This window comes from Megachile rotundata, chromosome 9, assembly GCF_050947335.1.
Source record: "Megachile rotundata isolate GNS110a chromosome 9, iyMegRotu1, whole genome shotgun sequence".
Classification (NCBI taxonomy): Eukaryota; Metazoa; Arthropoda; class Insecta; order Hymenoptera; family Megachilidae; genus Megachile; species Megachile rotundata.
In genome coordinates, this window is record NC_134991.1 from 16190911 (window position 1) to 16209472 (window position 18562).

Sequence of the window (18562 nt, forward strand, 5' to 3'; positions counted from 1 at the left end):
TTATCAAAGTGAAAATTATCTTTTTTATTGTAATAAATCATGTATGATTGGATGAACTACAAAATTAAATTAGTTTATTAAAAAATTTTAAACATATTTCTATAATTTTAAACATACATATCTTACATAGATATTTAAATGTAAACAATAACCTCGAATCATAGTCTGCATTTTGTATTTTATACAATTTACTATTCGAATTTATGAATTATAATTTTTGTTAGAAAAGGAATTATATGAATACTATGTAAAGATATAATTTTATATTATATAATTATATTTTATTTACATATTTATTAGTGTATACATTTAATCTGACAAAATGTAATAAACATTTGAACATTCAATGATAAAAACGAAATACGATAAAATATAAATTTTAAGTTAAATATATACATTTTAAATTAGAAAAAGTATTTAACTTATTTTTTAAAATTTACAAATTTTTTATGTACATTGCTTTACATTATTATTACTAATTTTGAAAGAAGTAATACTTGTAATCTTAAATTACTGTAGTAACTAAGGTTTTGTAACAGGTATAGAACTAGGTTCTGGTAGTAAACCTAATGTTTGCAAGCAAATCTGTGCTGCTTCTGCTTTAGCCTGCTTTTTATTTGGACTTGCCACACTTGGCTTATATTCAATTCCATTAACTTTAACCTGAAATATAGTATTAGCTAAAAACAACCTGTAAAATTTAGTGACAAAATAGAGCATAAGCTATTAAAGATGTATACTTTAAAAAGAAAATTTTTTCTATGATCTGGTCCACATTCAAAACATAGTTCATAAACTGGAGCACCAAGTTTCCGCTTTGAACAATATTCACCCAATAGTGATACTGGATGTTTTCCTGTAATATATGAATTTTACTGTAATATATAAATTGTAAAATTTTTACTGTGACATACCTTCCAAGGTTTTAATTGCAGGTACTATAGGTTTTGTAGTTTTTCCTACTTTTTGCCCAATATCTTGCTCTGAAACTAGGCCTCTTTTATCCAATTTTACTTCAAGCTGCAAGGGCTCAAGAGTACCTTCTTTATTTTTTCCCAAACCCTCCCCTGGTCGCCAACCCATCTTCTGTAGTAAAGCCATACCCATCCCACCCGAAACAGGTTGTGCTGATACTAATTGATCCTAAATAGTTTGTTAGATTAAGACATAATAAATTTTGTAAAATCTATAATAATCAAAATTAAAAAATAAGAATGATAACAATATACATATATTAAAATATAATTTTGTTACACCATATCCAATTACGATATCTCAATGTAGTAACTGATTATGTAAAGTTCAAATATTTTTTGAGTGAAAATACTTACCAAAAAAAATCATAAATTCGACATCACGCCGCTGAAGTTGTTTCTTCTTTGATGTAGCTACGTGCCTGTAACAAACCCTCAGGTGGATGCAGACTAATGCTAAATATCCCAGCTTAATAACAAAAAGATACAGTAACTCCTGATGAAATCCTATGATGGGAAGCTGATGATAATTAGCAATAATCTCACAGGAGCTCATTACGTCCAGAATAGCAATTATTATTCTTGTATACATTTATTTTTTATTATAATTTATTTTAATAAAGTGAGTGGAAAATTTAGTAACTATGTAATTACATTATCGAATGCAGATATTTGTATACAAAATAATGATGCTCCTGTGTCCATGCAGACACAGAATCTACTTCTGTAAAAGAAATAGTCTGTGCCTACAACACAGTTCTTATCAGATCTGCTATATTTGATATAGCATTGATCTTGATAGAAACTGTACCTGAAAACTTGTTACAGGCAATATCAGTATCAGGCAATGCGTGGTGAAAAAAAAAAATAGAAACTGTAACGTATATAATACATATGCTTTAACATATGTATTAACGTTTCATACTCATAATTTATCAACCATTTTATATGCAAGAATATAATTAGGTGAAGTATTGCTATCATAATTTTTTAAATAGTTTTCAATGATCAAATGAATGTGAAAGAGCAAACAATGAAAGATAATCGTGTTGCAAATAATACTGTTACCTTACGAGCCCAGGCTTGATAACCTGAAGTAAGTTCTGCAGGTGAGAGCACTTTGGCTCCCGTACTGCCAGTAAACTGTCCTGGCATTTGTTTACTTTCAGCCCATGTCTTCATCTATAATATAAATATATAATGATATAAGCATATCATATCATAATTGCATTGTATCAAATACAATTTAATCTTATACCTCATTTTGTGCACGATACATTTCATTCTGAGCAAATACATCATTTGGATTTTCTCTTAACTTTCTCATTGCTGCTAATCTTTGAGATACTATGGAACCAATATCTATTACCTGTAAATACAATGCACGTATAAATGCAAATCCACCATAAAAAAGTTAAAAATTATTTTCTTCTTTGTACCTCTGGAATTGTTGGTTGGGGAAAAACTGTTGATTGCATTGGATATACAACAGGTGTGGTTGAACATATTACAACAGGAGGTTCAGCTGGCACAGAAGATGGTACAAATTGTTTTTTTGGTTCTGGTTTTTTTGGTGTGACTGGTATCCACTCATTTTCTGTAAAAGAATAAGTCTACAAAACTGAAGTCAAAATGATACTTTAACTAAAATTATAAGTATAGATGCTTTACCGCTTTTTCTATGATGTTGTCCACTTGATACAGGAAATTGTAAACGTAGTTGATTCGATGATTCCACAGTTTTTTCTTGGAATGTTTTGGTTGGCAATTGTTTTGCATCCTTAAATATAGGAATAATAATATATTAATGAATAAACTAGTAGTATTTTTATTTATTACTTATCTCAAACTCACCCGAATATTCATAATAATAGAATTAGGTCGTCCTTTAAGTAAAAAGGGATGATGGAAGCCCTTTTCAGATTCACTTCCATCTTCTTCTGAAGAGATACTAGAAAGTTCTCCTAATGCTTCGGATTTCGATAATGATTTACAAAAATCTAAAACAATAGATGTACTTTAACGAATAAATACGTGCTTAATAATTAAGATATATTCTTATACATTTACCTGTGAGTTCATCTACTGTTTTTCCACCAGCTTGAATTGCAGCAATAGCTTTATCCTGCTGTACTAATGGTAATGTTCCTTGTTTAATCATGTTTATTGCATTCCTTCTTGCTATTTCCAACAATTTTTTTTTATCAATTTCTATTCTTTCCCTAATAAAATACACAAACTTATAAATGATTTAAAAAGAGTTATGTGCTAATATATCAGAATATGTTTATACGCGCACATGCACAATAGATATATATATATAAGTACACTAATAAGTGTACATATACATTAGTAAATAAACAGTACTAACTTTCGTTCTCTACTTCTACTTCGTCCTCGTACATACTTATCCCTGCTTTTATCGTCGCTACGACTTCTATGTCTTCGTCTTTCTCTACATTTCAAAAATTCTCGTCTATCGCTGCTCCGACTTTTATCATGTCTGTCAATACTTTTGTTTCTTTTTTTATCTCCACCTCTACTTCTACTTCTATGTGAACTTGTACATGTTCTGGATTCAGAAGATCTTTTTTTTTCTTCTAAATGACAATTATAATTATGTTTACTATCCCTGCTTGTACTTTTGTTAGTATAGTTACATACTTTTTCTTTATATTCACTATCCATGTATAATTTTGATTTTTCTACATCACCTAATCTTTTCTTTTCCTTTTCTCTCAAAATAAATCTCAAATCAGTTTTTACAATTATACCCTTTGAAAGACTCAATGTTTTATTTTCTACTTTTTCCAAGTTTGGACTTAACGTAGATGATCTATGTAAACTGCATTGTGTTGGACTTGGACTTAATGTTCGATTATCTGTACTACTATCAGATAATTCACCATCTTCCATTCGAGCAGCCTTTTCTTTTTCTTTATTTTCTATTTCTTTCACTGTATTATTATAGACTGTACTATTCTTGAGATCTTTTATTAAGATTTTTCCTTGAAGTGCTTGTTTTGGTTTTTCTATATATTCAAAAAGAATATCACAATAATAGTTTAAATTTATAGTTTAGTAACATTTTGTACAGGAAACAAAACTTAAAATAAAAAAGTATCTATATTAAACATGTTTTGAGATTATTATAAATATAAAATTATCAAATAAATAATACAAACCAAGAATTATAGGTATTAATTGCTCTTCAGATTCATCTTGAATTTTCTTTGAAATAGGTGGTAATTGAGGACTATCTGGCTCTTTTGTAAAAGTGTTCGCTGACACTGATTCCTTTTTAACTAGCATTAATTCCTTGACATTCTCTGACATATTGATATTCTTTTTCTCTAACCCATTATCTTTGTTATGACATTTCCTTTTTATGTTATCATAACTGTCAAGTTTTGTTATTTTACTCTTGGGTTCATCAGAATCTGATGACCTACTTGAATCATTTTCATGCTTCCGTTTTGTCTTCTTTTTATGCTTTTTCTTCTTCTTAACATCTATTCATTATAAAAAATGATTACTGTTAAATGTAAGTAATATATACACCTACCTATATTTTTAAACATCAATGATATCTTACTATTACTTTCAAGATCACTATTACTTTCAGAAGAATTACGTTTTGACTTTTTTTTATGCTTCTTATCTTTATGTTTATGTTTCTTTTTAGATTTTTTCTTCTTGATCTGATTTTTATTAGATTTTTCAATTTTAATATTGGCATTTGGAACTTGTTGGTCAGTATTTATGGGTGATACTATTCCTTCTTCAGCGTCAAATGTACTAAACAACTCTGTCAGTATTTCATTTGATGACTTTTCTGGCAATCCGGGCTCCGGCTTAATTTTTATTTTATCAACACCGACAGTTGTAATTAAATTTGCGATATCAAATAAGTCTCCCATTATCAGTATTTACTTTTTCAATACATCACAAAAAGCACAAATATATTATATCAGGTAAAAACTTTTGTCAATTTAATACACGAACACCGACCTCGTTCTATCCTATTATATCTTATTGAACGAGTAGTCGCCATTATAGAATTTGAAATCAGCGACATCTCAACGCCAAAATAATCGGAAAATTCTCATGTTTGTTTATAATATAGAAACATATATATATGTATGAATATAAAAATTCAACAATTTTTTATTTTCAAATACAATTATTATCGTCTCTGTTATTCCTGATATTATCTCTAACAATTAAATATTTATATAAATGGATGTAATGTAAAATCAGGAAATATGAATTAAAACTAGAAAATATTATTCAAATCTGAATCATTTTTAAAAATCAATTGTTTCTTTTATATACATTCAACGTAAGGATTAAATAAGATATGTTCCATTATTATATTTACTTTATTCATTTTATTTATACTAAACAAAATATGTTCCTACGTTACTCATATCATTATCATAGTTAGTTTTGTATAAAAAATTTTTTCAAATTTTATTTTGAGAAAACAAAAATTCAAATTCATCAAATTAAATTAGTTTTTACATCAAAGCTGCGGTATAAATTTAACCATAGATCATTGCTAAAGATTACTGATTTAGTATAATACATCAGTTTTCAAAATCATTTAAGACTACTGGCGAAGATTAATATATGATTTCCAAGACTCAATCCATGCAATAGTCTGTTTTAAAGTCTCGACGTATTTTTAAAGCAATTTTATCATTTAATAATTTTCATAAAATGTATACAATTTATAAATATATAAGTCATTTTCAATTATATATTAATTTTGTATGATATTACACAAAGAAAAAAAAAAACAATTAAAATTTCAGACAAAGTCTATGTATATTGATAATGCACTTAAAATATACAAGTTATATCAAATAAACTAATAAGGTATACGCGTGAATTACTTTTAGTACAATATAATTTAATGGAAATAGTTATTTTCTAAATTACGTGAATCTTTATTTTTGTTTAATGTGCAAATCTGGCAATTTCACTGGAAGTAAATGTAATGATTTACAGACATTTAAGAATAGTACATTTATATGTAATTACACTTTATGCGTTCAACTTCCATACTACTTCAGACCAACTCATGTTTCAACAGACAAATTAACATTGTTTCAATCATTTGTTAACATATTAATTGGCAAAAGGACAAAATCGCAGTACATTCTACTTTACTAGTTTCTAAGCCCATTAACCCTACATCAAATACTTCTTATGATTGTACGATATATGTATTACATATTTTTCAGTCATAATACATGTTGAAAGCAAATCTTGTATATATGCAAATTCGCTAGATAAATAAATGAATTCATTAATAGTTAGAAAATCAGTAAAAAAAAGGATGTTTCAACTATTTCAAATTTTTTATTCGAATTATCGTAGAATTATAGTAGAAAAATAGAATCAATGTTTGATCTAAAATCTTTGAAATAAAGCTGCATTTAAATTATTTGTTTAATGTAATTAATTTAATACATATTAAATTTTGTCAATAAATTCAAAGAATGCAAATCAATCATTAACGAATTCTATTCTTCATTGAAACAACATATAATAATGCTAATCATAGCCAAAAACAGGTGGCTAGAAAAATTCCAGCATCGTTCATTAAGTGAATGTGAATGTCTACTACTTCCGTTTTTCTTTTTACACGCTAAAACAAATAACTCTTCCCTGTCTTTAATCATACTGTATACACAATATACACATTATATTTTATAATATCAACAAATCCTTTAAATGATAAGAATGCTAGAAGTCTCTATTAGATGAAATATGCGATTACACCCTAGATTAGTTTAGTCGGAATAATTTGTATGCAGTTTATCATTTGCGCGTGTACAACTACTCTTGAACATACGCTGAAAATCACATTTCATAAATGCTACGCATATTACTTCACAAAAGGATGTATAAATTTAAAATACAATATTAGACCAAACTAAACTAAGGTAATAAAATAGACACTGATTTTATTAGTATTATAATAAAATTATAAAATCAATATTCTCTCATTAAATTTTTGTAACTTACAGTTGTAAATCTTTACTTGTTTTGTCATTATATAATATTAATGACTAGACTTCATGTCTTGTTGCTATTTGTACTCTATATCAAGCATATTTATTTTGTTATCTTTTTTATTGTTGAATGTTACAAACAACACAAATTTACTAGTATGCAAATAGCAACATTCAGTTGCAGGTACAGCTTATACTTAGAAAGAAACTACACCGAGTGAAACTACTACACTGTTCTTGTCAATTTCAGATAAAATTAATCTGAAAACTTTACCGAAGACCAGTATGAGCAATTCTCTCATAAATCCGACATTCATGATATGTTATATAATTTGTAAAAATACTTAAATATATTTATATCCTTTTATTTTAATACTGATCATAGGTGGACAAATTTTAAAGCATGAAGGAGATTCTTCTGTTTTATTACGACTATTAAATATATTCATTGTATTATTAACCGTATTCAAATAATTTTGTTATAATTTAAACATCACATAAAGTTTCGAAAATTTGTAAAATTTTTAAAGCTTGTACCCGCAGACTGGTATACTACATGAGTCATGTCATTTAGTGCAGTTCGCGATTAATTATCGCTACCAGTCGTGGATGATCGAGTCGAAGAGTACTCTTTGATCGAGTGTAGAACACTATAACAGAAATTGTATGTGAAGTATAAAGGGTCACATTAGAATCAATGTATTATTTACAACTTAAGTGACATTTATTATTAATATACTTATTCATATATATCTAAAACTAGTGTTTATCTTGCCTCCTCACCATCGATCCACAACAGTATGTAAAATGTAATCATTAACTATCACGAACTACGGAATACTATGAGAAGAAGGCTCGCACAGTCATAGTAACAGGCTCTCTACATACTGCACAAGTTGTCATTCCAGGAGCACACTTAACACAAGCAACTATATGTCCACATGGTAGAAATACCACTCCTAATTCTCCATTATAACAAATTTTACACATCCTTGCATCATCAATCGGTTTATTATTTTGTGTCTTTGAATTTGATAAATCTTCTGTGCTTCCTTTTATAGATTCTGTGTGGCTTCCAATACTTTCTATTCCACTATCTTGTGAACCAACATTTTGGGAACTTGGTCCAGGATTGCTTTCTACTTCTTCTTTTTTCTCTGTTTCTACAGTGACTGGTTGAACCTTCTTAATAAAACTAGGTAAATTCATTTGCATTGTTTCCTGTAAAAAGAAAATGTGTCATGTAAATATATAAATTAGCTATTATTTATACACATAATATATTACATAAAGTGTGAAGGAACACTTGATTGGAGTTTCATTATACTTACTTCTTTAGATGGTGGAGATATATGTTGACCAGTTATTTTATTTACATAATCTTGTCCTTGAACCATTAATAAATAATAACACTTAGAAAACCATTTTGCATGTTGTTCCCATGGATCATCTTCTGGTTCCCAATCCTTTAAGCCACCTCCACAGTGATAACATAAGGTTTGGTCACCTTTACCAATATAATAAAAACCAGCATCTGCTAATTGTTCTTTTGTCTGTGGCATAGATTTTGGCCATGTTTCGAATGTACGAAGTCTAGCATCATAGCTAGCATATTCAGGGTGCACTGGTCCTTTAGGTCTACCCAAACCTAAACAACTAAGTTTAGCAGTGCTAGGTAGTTGTAGTTCACTAGAGAAATTGTGATTATCAGGACCAGATGTAGGTCGATATTCTATGCCATAAGGACCACACACATCTCTGCTTCTTGGCCTAGGTGGTAAAACTGTACTGGGATCTACTCCAATTGGTACATTACCACAATGCATTTTACGAATAAATCTACACCTTGCTGACCAACGTTGATGATCAACCATAGGGTTATCACCTTCTACCCATTGGCATATTTCCACTTGACATTCAAAACACCTTACTTTATCACCTTCACCTGTATAATAAAATCCAGCAGCTGCTAATTTCTTGGGTTCAATATATGATATAGGCCAATTTTCAAAGCTTTGTAATCTAGCTTCTTCAAAACGGTAGTCAACATTATCTACTTCATCGGTTATCACATGAGGCGTTACAGAGAGTGGTACTGATGTTAAATGTGAATTTGCTGAAGTTTTAAAGTTTGATTCGCCTCCCAAGTCTATGTGATTCTTTATGATTCCAGTCATTTTAGTTTTTATTACCTCAAAACCTGTTTGTAAAAAATATAATTATTATTAATTTAAGTAATTTGTTATTTAAATCAGTTTTGCAAATAATTCTTTTCACATATAATCACTTATTGTTACGAATTAAATAACTTTTGTAATAATATTGTCTTTCGTTAAAAAAAATATTAGTAAAGGGCATAATTAACAAATTAGTCTTTTATGATGAAATTATAGAACATATGGAACATACATGTATAAAATATCATAACGTTGAATATATAATCGATTTATGCACTTATGAAAGGTTATTCGTGTTAACGAATAACATTTTTAATATACACATTAGCGCATACATTACTAAGCAGAGGAAAGGGAGGAGGGGAGAAAGATAGATGAACGGACAGAGAAAGAAAACTTTAAGGAGCAGCCTTGCTAGTAGATGGCAATGCCGTTATGATTCGTGAATGACGGAGTATCATGGACTTTTCACACTATATATGTAACTTGAAATGACGCAGCCTACGTATCGCACAAATGAGAACTTCCGAGAACAGACTCGATCTCCCTCTTCTTGAAGTTAACACACGTAAAACTGCAGCTGTGATATACACTCATACTGTTCAGCGCCCTGTGCAACGTTGCCGCTTACATGGCCTGTATTTTAACTTCTCTTGTTGCATTATACGACTGCACGGTCATGGGAATGAAATGTACTGATGATAAGGGCGTAACAACTCGTATCCCTTATTTTATATGCAATTGTTTTATAACAATTTTACATGTTTATTTTGAAAAATTATATGTAACTAACTAACTTATTATTGCTCTTAACAAACATTACTTAAAAACTGACGAGGAACGATAAACGAATATAACATTGTATTAGGATTGATGAAAAATTGTATTGTTTTATATACAAGGGCACACGAAAGTTTGTTTTTGTTCTAATAAACAAATTTTCACTATTTAAAATATTTAATTTATACAGGGTACTAAACCGGTTTGCTACGGCTCTGTACTGGAAACCTATAGCGAATTCCTTTCTTCCCCTTTCCGGAACGCATACTTTTCTAATAGTCTGTTCACGTGAAACAATTTAAAAAAAACAGAATAATATTCGATGTAGAAATCAGTTATTAATCATACCAAAAAATCCTAGAATTAGTGAGACATCGTGATAAGGAAAACGATAGAATTAAATGTCAACTCATTTATCTACAAGATAAAACATTCAGCGAAATGATTAATCTATTTTTTTCTGTTCAATGCAGCCTTTTCATTTATATACACTGATAATATTTTAGTCAATATAACATATATTTCATTGTTTTATATATATATTGGATTATAAATTTATAAAATTGATTAATTTATTTAATATTAATATTGCTTCTAGACTAAAATATTATTCTACTAAGAAAAAACAATATTTTATTTAAACTTATTAAAGATTAATCGTAAAATAAAATCTTGAATTCTTTAAACTTTCACATCTGTTTGGTTCGTAACGTTTGGCAACACGGTAATCAAGAGTAGGAAGGCAAGAACACATACAACGGAAGTTGGTATGTAAGGGAGATAGATTCTTGAAGCAAATATAACTAGCCATTTCTTTGTATGGATGAAACAGAAAAGGAAACTTATTTTTACTAAACGCAAAATACATTTAGGATACGAATCTTTCAATTTTTGCTCTGCATATGTATTGTTTCTTATTTAAAATTAATCGGCAGTCGTGATTTCTACAGTTTCTTGAACTTGTTCAAATCATCAATATTCATAATTTAGAAAATCATTCTGATACCTGTCATTTTAGTTATGATTACAATCTTTCATTTATAGCCATAAAAAGATCTTTATGTTTGTATAGTTAGTAAAATAACCCAAATATAATACTGATTACATACCGATATTAGAACAATTGTGAAGACTGTAAACGAACATGTACTTTGTTCTCGCTTTGTCCTCCAACAGTTAATTCTTCCGTTAATTGTTATTGATTTCGCGAACACACAATAAATAATTGGTTTTCTACATCGAACACTTTATTTTTTAAATACAATTTTGTTCCATTCGTTCAATGAAATAGTATTAAAATAAATCCAAAAACGGAACCACCCTGTTTCCCTTTCACTAACAACCGAGGTAATAAGTCGAAGAATATATTTACAATGCACACGATTTATACAAACGAATTAACATTCTCTTAAAGGAAAACATATTGGTCTAACACAAGCGCGAGTATCTAACCTTTTGGTACGGGTGTTGTAAGGCAGCAGCAATGGCGTTCCTCTGTAAGACTCCTAATCCCCCCTCGACTCAACCCTACTAAAGCGTATTAATAACGGAGGCCGTGGAAAAGGCCGCGACCAATCTACTGCGTTCTCTTTTTATCTTTTAACTTTACATGTAATTTGACGCGTAAATTTCCCAGAAATCTTTATTAAAATCAATAATTCTATAAAATTTCTTTCTTTCTATGTACTTTACTTTTTAACATACTCCTCGGACATACGTACGCAATTTCTATTTATGTATATTTGGTAATACATTTGTATATCCAAATCAAACTTAATTACATTAATTCGTATTTCACTAGTTTTTAGATTCTTTAAGAAATTTCAGAATGATCCAGATTATTATTTAACAACTGATTCATTGTTTAAATATTAGAAGTCATGTAGTATTCAAATAATGAGTCAGTTGTAAGAGCAAAATTATTATTTTACATAGAATATATTATCTTTTACATATGCTGAATAATGAAATAACACATATATTTCATATTTTATTGAATATAAAAATATTATGAATGAAATAATTGCTATAATATCAAGTACCCATATTTATACATATATATGTATAGTTTTCTTGTACTTACCTTCAGAAAATGCACACTTAACAGCAGTATCTCTCAGCTACCTGAGTATCATTAACTGCCAGAATTGCACTTTTGATATTGTTATATACGTGTACAGGGTAATATCAATAGATATCCTATCTTGATATGTATTGTTATAGTGACAACTAATGGATAAGATTACTTTTTTATTTATTAGACATTTCATACCAAAGGTTTTCTCTGTAATTGTTATATTTAATTTATAATACATGTAATATACTATTGATCAAGTTTTTAATTTGACACACACAGCTGGAGAGCATGTTAAATATTGCTCAATTTAAAGGGATATGAGAAGTACAAGTTTTCAGTACATGTAAAAAACAAAAGTAAATCAGTCTGGAGTAGAAAACTTCTTCTACATTATATGGTGGCGTTACATTTAAATAGAACAAATTACATTTAATATCATTCAAATAACTATATTACTAAATAAATGATAAACGGTACAATAACTATATACATATAAAAGAGACTTGAGGCTTTCACGGCCCGGCGTCATACAAGTATTACTGTTGAGGCTTTCGGGTGTAAGCCTCAACAGTAATACCTGTATATACATATAATTTATAAGGTGGAATCTAAGTGATATTTAAGTCCATGCTATAATTTGAATTAGTACCTTTTCTATGATTTATATTGAATATTCATATTTTCGTTTTTATTTCATAGAAATTAAACTATTTGCTTGCTATTTCTTTTTTTGATATGCTTTTTTAATAACATAAATTTTTGAAAATTCTAACGATTATTATTTAAAAGCAATGTATAAAATATACATTTTTACATATATCATATATGTTTACGTTTAAAATACTAAATCTATATAAATAAATTAATAATTTCTACTTTAACATGTAGTTTATGATAAAAATGTACGAACGGTAGCTCGAATTTCTTGTCGACACATTGGACAGTAAGTAAGCGTTGGAGCACAATAAACACAAGTTGCTAAATGTCCACATGGCAAAAATACAATAGCTACCTCCCGATCCATACATATTTTACACAAACGAGCTTCTTTTAATCTTCTATTTTCCTCTTCTAAAGATGCTGAAAAAATGTAATGAATAACGATTTATTTATCAGATATCGTAAACGAATACGCAATAACGATCCTATCTGATAAACTTCTAGTATCTTATTCAACCTTTGTTAGTATGACAATATGACTACTTTTTTATATATGGTGGTCATAACTCATTACTGTTACTTACCAGTTTCTTTCGACTTAACATTTGCCTTTTTGTCAAGTTCATTATCGTCGCCTAATTTACTATTTTCTGTTTTATACGGGTATAAATCAGATTTATCTTTGTTTTCTTGATGGTTATCATTTCTTTGAATATTATTACACTGTTTCAAAGCATTATTTGTTTGCTCCCTTAATACGAGATTTAATAAAGTAGTTAATTCCGAAGAAGGCGAATCAGGTGTTTGTAATCTATAAAGAATTAAAAGAATAGACAAGTAATTATTATATTTTCATATCAATTTATGATTTTAAAACTGATGTACCTAGTATCATCTTCCATAACTTGGCCACGAAGCACATCTTCTATAAGTTGATCAGAATTTGTGTATGGAGTTCCAACTTCTTCCATTCGTCTTTTTATAGCTCTTTTTACTCTGCCTACATGTAATCCAACTTCTAGAGCTGCCTAAAATAAAATATGATTCAAAATTACAATAAAACATTCTAAACATGAACAACATTAAATAAATGTATAATATAGTACTGTTGCTGGTGGGCTATCTAATAATCTTTCCAATGCTGCTTCTGTAATTTCTGATGTAGTTGGTAAAACTGTTGGTAACGAAGCAGGTGGGGTTTCAGTTATATCAGTATCTGTACCATCATTTTCTGCCACACCTTCAAAAATCTATGTAAACAAATATAATATAAGGTTACATTAAAAACGAGAAACGTTAACATAATTATACAATATTTACTGATGGATCTAAAGGTGGTCTACTATTAATGCATTGCTTGATAAATTCTTGACCCCTCACAAGATTTACAAATTCACATTTAGGAAACCATTTTGCATGTTCAGTCCATGCATCATCTGTAGTTTCCCAATCTCGCAAACCACCATCACAATGGAAACATCTAACATGATCCCCAAATCCTATTATAATATTGAGATTTTAAATTATTAGTTTTGATATTTGAATTTATATGTTTAACAAATAAAATAAATATTAGTATTAAACATTATTTTCACCATCATAGTAGAATCCTGCACTAGATAACATTTCAGGTGTTTGTTTAAGATTTTCTGGCCACCCAATAAAAGTACTTAATCTTCCTTCATAGGTAGCATGATTTGGTTTTTTAGGAGCTGTATGTGTTTGTATCCCTAATTCCCTAATTAGGGATATTCCTAATTGATCTAATAAGAAACAAGCTTGATTAAAGTAATGGTTGTGAGTAAAAAGAAACAAGTTTATATTTGAATAAATACCATCTTCATCTTGATGCATATAGAAATCACATTTAGGAAAATTTATTATATGTTCTTTATCCGGATCATCGCCAAGTTCCCATTTTTGTAAAATACCTCCACAGTATACACATTCAACCTGTGAATTATATTGCCATAAAATGTTATATAGATACTATTTAACATTTATATTCTTTTAACACATTACCATATCTTCACGTTGAAGGTAATAAAATCCAGCTTTAGCAAGTTTTTCTGGTGATATAATAGAGGAAATTGGCCAATTATTAAAAGTTTGTAATCTTTGTGACATAGTCTTATATTGCTTTTGTGGTTTACTGCTCCGATTGAAATTTACAGATTGTAGTTCATTTATATTATTATCTTGTAGTGCATCTGCTGATGATGATGCTAATCCAGAATTATTAGCAGATATTGGTACCAATGGAACATTGCAAGTATTAGTAGGATTTTGAACAAAAGGACAACTAGGTTCAGCTAATCGGTGACGGACCATTGCTTGATCACCATAATTCCAATCAGAAATTTTTACTCCACACAAAAAACATTGCACTTCTAATCCACGTCCACTATAATAAAATCCTGCTTTTGCTATTCGAGCAGCATCAACTGCAGCATTAGTGGGCCAATCGGTAAAAGTTCTTAATCTATTTTCTTCAACATTCATTTTCAAATATAACAAAGTTTAACCAAATTCCTATAAGATATTTCAATTTATAAGCTAGAATACATGAATATTACATTTTCCGTCGAAATGTTTATTACAGTACAGTTAATACATAATAATTCAATGTAATATCAAACAGTTACATTGCACATTACAACTTATAAACTAAAAAGTATGTATTGCTTATTACCGATAAAAATTGCGCACTTCTTGAACTTTACGCATGCGCGATGTTTCAGGATCGTCTGTGTTAAAGGAGCTTATACTCTTTAAGTTTTTAAAGAAATAAAGTAGAAAATGGCCAAAAATAAAGAGTAAGTTTAAAAAAATGTTTAATTCTAGTATAAATTATAATATATAGTAACCATGTACATTACGTTATAGCATTTAATATAATATAAAGAATCATGGATCCAAATCTGCATGCGACGGCTTCAATGTTGAGATAAAGTACAAACTGATTAGGTCGTTGGTACGAACAAGTGAAAATTTGGCACGAACTATAGAAATTTACCACTTATTATTTTAATTCATTATAACAGATTGTGTTTTTTTTGTACAGTAGTTATTGTTGGTCGTTATATTAAATTATTTTATAAAATGTTTATTGTAAAAAATATACTCAAAGTAAGAAAAATAATTAATGTTTATAAATTAAGTTTTCATGTGAAAATTTCATGTAAAATTTTACTAAGATATATTTCCTTTTTGCCTGTAATTTATTCTATGTTGTTATTAAAGTTTCAATAAGTATAACATTTTTTCTTTTTAGACACGTGTAATCAGCTTACGATCTTACAGTTCAAAGGTAACATTAAATGATGTTGTAATAGTTAGTGCAGTCAGATCACCCATAGGATCATTCCGTGGAAGCTTGTCAAGTTTGTCTGCACCAAAACTTGGTGCATTAGCTATACAAGCAAGTATTAATTTTTTCATTTTTGTATAAGTTAATAGTAAACATAAGCATAACTAATAATTATTGACTTTATCAGGCTGCAGTTGAACGTGCAAAAGTTTCCAAAGAGCAAGTCACAGAAGTGTATATGGGAAATGTTTGTCAAGCTTCCTTGGGACAAGCACCAGCAAGACAAGCTACATTATTTGCAGGTTCTATTTCTTATAATATTATTTTTTTATTTTGTTTTATGAGTAGATTATGTTATTGATATTTAAAACAAAAGGTTTCTTAAATTAGGTCTACCTAAGTCAACCATATGTACAACAGTAAATAAAGTATGTGCAAGTGGAATGAAAAGCATTATGCTTGCCTCTCAGTCCTTGCAGTGTGGACATCAAGAGATTATAGTTGCTGGTGGTATGGAATCTATGTCTAATGTACCATTTTACCTTCAACGAGGAGAAACTAAATATGGTGGAATGAAACTTGAGGTTTATAAAATATTTTAATATCTGTGCTTTTGACATTTCTTTAACATTTTAGTTGTGACTTTAAGTCTCTTATATGTTATAAATCAATAGGATGGTATTGTATTTGATGGTTTGACTGATGTTTACAACAAATGCCACATGGGTAATTGTGCAGAAAATACTGCTAAAAAATATAATGTTACTCGTAATGAACAAGATGAGTATGCTATTAATAGCTACAAACGTAGTGCAGCATCATATGAAAATAAAATATTCAAAGATGAACTTATATCTATTAATGTACCACAAAAGAAAGGCAAGGCTGATCTAATAATTGATGAAGATGAAGAATATAAAAAAGTAGACTTTGCTAAGTTTGGTAAATTAAATACTGTTTTTCAGGTATAACTTTGAATCTAATAGTGATTATCTATTTAAATTTTGTACGATAACCACATATTTATTTGTTACAGAAAGAAAATGGCACAGTAACTGCAGGAAATGCATCAACCTTAAATGATGGAGCTGCTGCATTAGTCTTAACTACTACAAATGTTGCTGAGAAAATGGACCTTAAACCCCTAGCGCGAATCGTCGCATTTGAAGATGCTGCAACCGATCCGATCGATTTCCCGATTGCACCATCTTTTGCTATTCCTAAAGTAATTTTTTCATACTGTTTAAACTTATCCGATATTTAATTTTTACCGAAGTATACATATATTAATTTTCAGTTACTAAAAAAGGCTGGAATTAATAAAAATGATATAACGTTGTGGGAGATTAACGAAGCTTTCAGTGTAGTTGTAATTGCAAATCAAAAACTTTTGGATCTTGATCCTAGTAAAGTAAACGCTCATGGTGGTGCTGTATCTCTTGGTCATCCTATCGGGTAATCAATTACTTATTGTGTTTTATATAATGTTCAATTTAATAACACTCGCAATTTTAGCATGTCAGGAGCTCGCATCGTCGTACACTTAATTCATGCTCTGAAGGCCGGGGAAAAAGGTGTCGCATCTATTTGTAACGGTGGCGGTGGCGCTTCTTCAATTTTAATTGAAAAGTTGTAAGTTTGTACCAACAGATATCTTTAATACTCAAAATTATGGACAAAATTAAGGTAGGTTTTGTTTCACGTTCGTGTACGATTAATGGAAGTCAATTTTATCTAGAAGCATACTCATTTATTATATGCTGCTCAATTGGGGGAAGGGGGGGATAATGGTAATCGTAAAATACTTTTGCACAGTGTTATGCTGTAATACTTTGTTAACTATTACGACGTTATACGTTTTATATTATTTTTTTTTTACCTAATATACAATATTTTTATACAAATTGTAAAACAAATTATTTTTTTACATTATATAATTAAAATAAATAATGTTATAACAAAAAGCGAAAACAATTTTTCTTGTTCTGTAGGTGGCACCCAATTTCTACTCCACCGACATTAACATTATACACAAAATATCCTTGTCCGCTTTGTGATATTTTAAAAGACGAATTAGTATTACGTTTTTCTGGTCGTTATCGATTACAAGAAGTTAATATTACAGCGCCAGAGAACGAGCGTTTCTTTAAATTATATAAATATGAAATTCCAGTCCTCTTTTTGGAAGGTCAATTTCTTTGCAAACATCGCCTGGATTCGGATCTATTAGAGAAGCGATTACAGGATTTAATTTCAGATGAAAAGTAATAAAGATTCTTCATAAAAATGACGATATTATTTTTTTGCATGTTTTCACCCACTACCATATGTTATAAATCAATTAGCATAGTACTGGATACCAGAGGAATACCATAAAATAGTTAACAGTTATCGAATATACATAATAACTATCGTATAATAGATTTATATGTATCTGTTATATTGATAAATATCATTAATAATCATTAATATCATTATATACAAAGCAAATATTTTATTAATAACAGTATTAACAAAATTGGAAAATCTTTGATATTAGTAAGTGTCGTTGTTCGACAAAT

At 29.0% G+C, this 18562-nt stretch overlaps 4 protein-coding genes across 16 annotated transcripts; 1 reads left to right on the forward strand and 3 right to left on the reverse strand.

Moving 5' to 3' along the window:
- Positions 1–256: 256 nt before the first annotated feature.
- Positions 257–5073, reverse strand: LOC100879799 (Son RNA binding protein). Of its 6 annotated transcripts, XM_076535308.1 has the most exons (13): positions 4570–5066; positions 4160–4486; positions 3689–4006; positions 3346–3574; positions 3045–3196; positions 2829–2974; positions 2646–2754; positions 2414–2571; positions 2233–2343; positions 2043–2156; positions 915–1143; positions 741–856; positions 257–663 (listed from the first exon to the last, which is right to left on the reverse strand). In XM_076535308.1, the coding sequence occupies exons 1-13, from the start codon at positions 4892–4894 to the stop codon at positions 523–525; spliced, it is 2475 nt and encodes an 824-aa protein (XP_076391423.1). In that variant the 5' UTR covers positions 4895–5066; the 3' UTR covers positions 257–522. The 6 variants fall into 6 exon arrangements, with proteins under 6 accessions (XP_076391423.1, XP_076391422.1, XP_012151441.1 ...); XM_076535307.1 differs by having other exon boundaries at positions 3346–4006; positions 4609–5067; XM_012296051.2 differs by having other exon boundaries at positions 3346–4006.
- Positions 5074–5902: 829 nt separating this feature from the next.
- On the reverse strand, positions 5903–11559 carry LOC100882163 (Death-associated inhibitor of apoptosis 1). Of its 4 annotated transcripts, none has more exons than XM_012296061.2 (3): positions 11407–11559; positions 8329–9197; positions 5903–8218 (listed from the first exon to the last, which is right to left on the reverse strand). In XM_012296061.2, exons 2-3 carry the CDS (start codon positions 9172–9174, stop codon positions 7838–7840), a joined length of 1227 nt encoding a protein of 408 aa, XP_012151451.1. In that variant the 5' UTR covers positions 9175–9197; positions 11407–11559; the 3' UTR covers positions 5903–7837. The 4 variants fall into 4 exon arrangements, with proteins under 4 accessions (XP_012151451.1, XP_003707941.3, XP_076391437.1 ...); XM_003707893.3 differs by having other exon boundaries at positions 11064–11470; XM_076535322.1 differs by lacking the exon at positions 11407–11559 and adding an exon at positions 9680–10311.
- Positions 11560–12191: 632 nt separating this feature from the next.
- On the reverse strand, positions 12192–15351 carry Diap2 (Death-associated inhibitor of apoptosis 2). Of its 2 annotated transcripts, XM_012296059.2 has the most exons (8): positions 14714–15345; positions 14527–14644; positions 14287–14454; positions 14012–14190; positions 13798–13941; positions 13577–13719; positions 13276–13502; positions 12192–13111 (listed from the first exon to the last, which is right to left on the reverse strand). In XM_012296059.2, the coding sequence occupies exons 1-8, from the start codon at positions 15191–15193 to the stop codon at positions 12921–12923; spliced, it is 1650 nt and encodes a 549-aa protein (XP_012151449.1). In that variant the 5' UTR covers positions 15194–15345; the 3' UTR covers positions 12192–12920. The 2 variants fall into 2 exon arrangements, with proteins under 2 accessions (XP_012151449.1, XP_076391432.1); XM_076535317.1 differs by having other exon boundaries at positions 14287–14644; positions 14714–15351.
- Positions 15352–15372: 21 nt separating this feature from the next.
- Acat1 (Acetyl-CoA acetyltransferase 1) lies at positions 15373–18291 on the forward strand. 4 transcript variants are annotated; one of them, XM_012296056.2, is made up of 10 exons: positions 15376–15507; positions 15578–15820; positions 15966–16112; positions 16189–16303; positions 16392–16585; positions 16676–16966; positions 17038–17226; positions 17299–17456; positions 17517–17633; positions 17993–18291. In XM_012296056.2, exons 2-10 carry the CDS (start codon positions 15794–15796, stop codon positions 18267–18269), a joined length of 1515 nt encoding a protein of 504 aa, XP_012151446.1. In that variant the 5' UTR covers positions 15376–15507; positions 15578–15793; the 3' UTR covers positions 18270–18291. The 4 variants fall into 4 exon arrangements, with proteins under 4 accessions (XP_012151447.1, XP_012151446.1, XP_012151448.1 ...); XM_012296058.2 differs by having other exon boundaries at positions 15578–15665; XM_012296057.2 differs by lacking the exon at positions 15578–15820 and having other exon boundaries at positions 15373–15507.
- Positions 18292–18562: the final 271 nt, after the last annotated feature.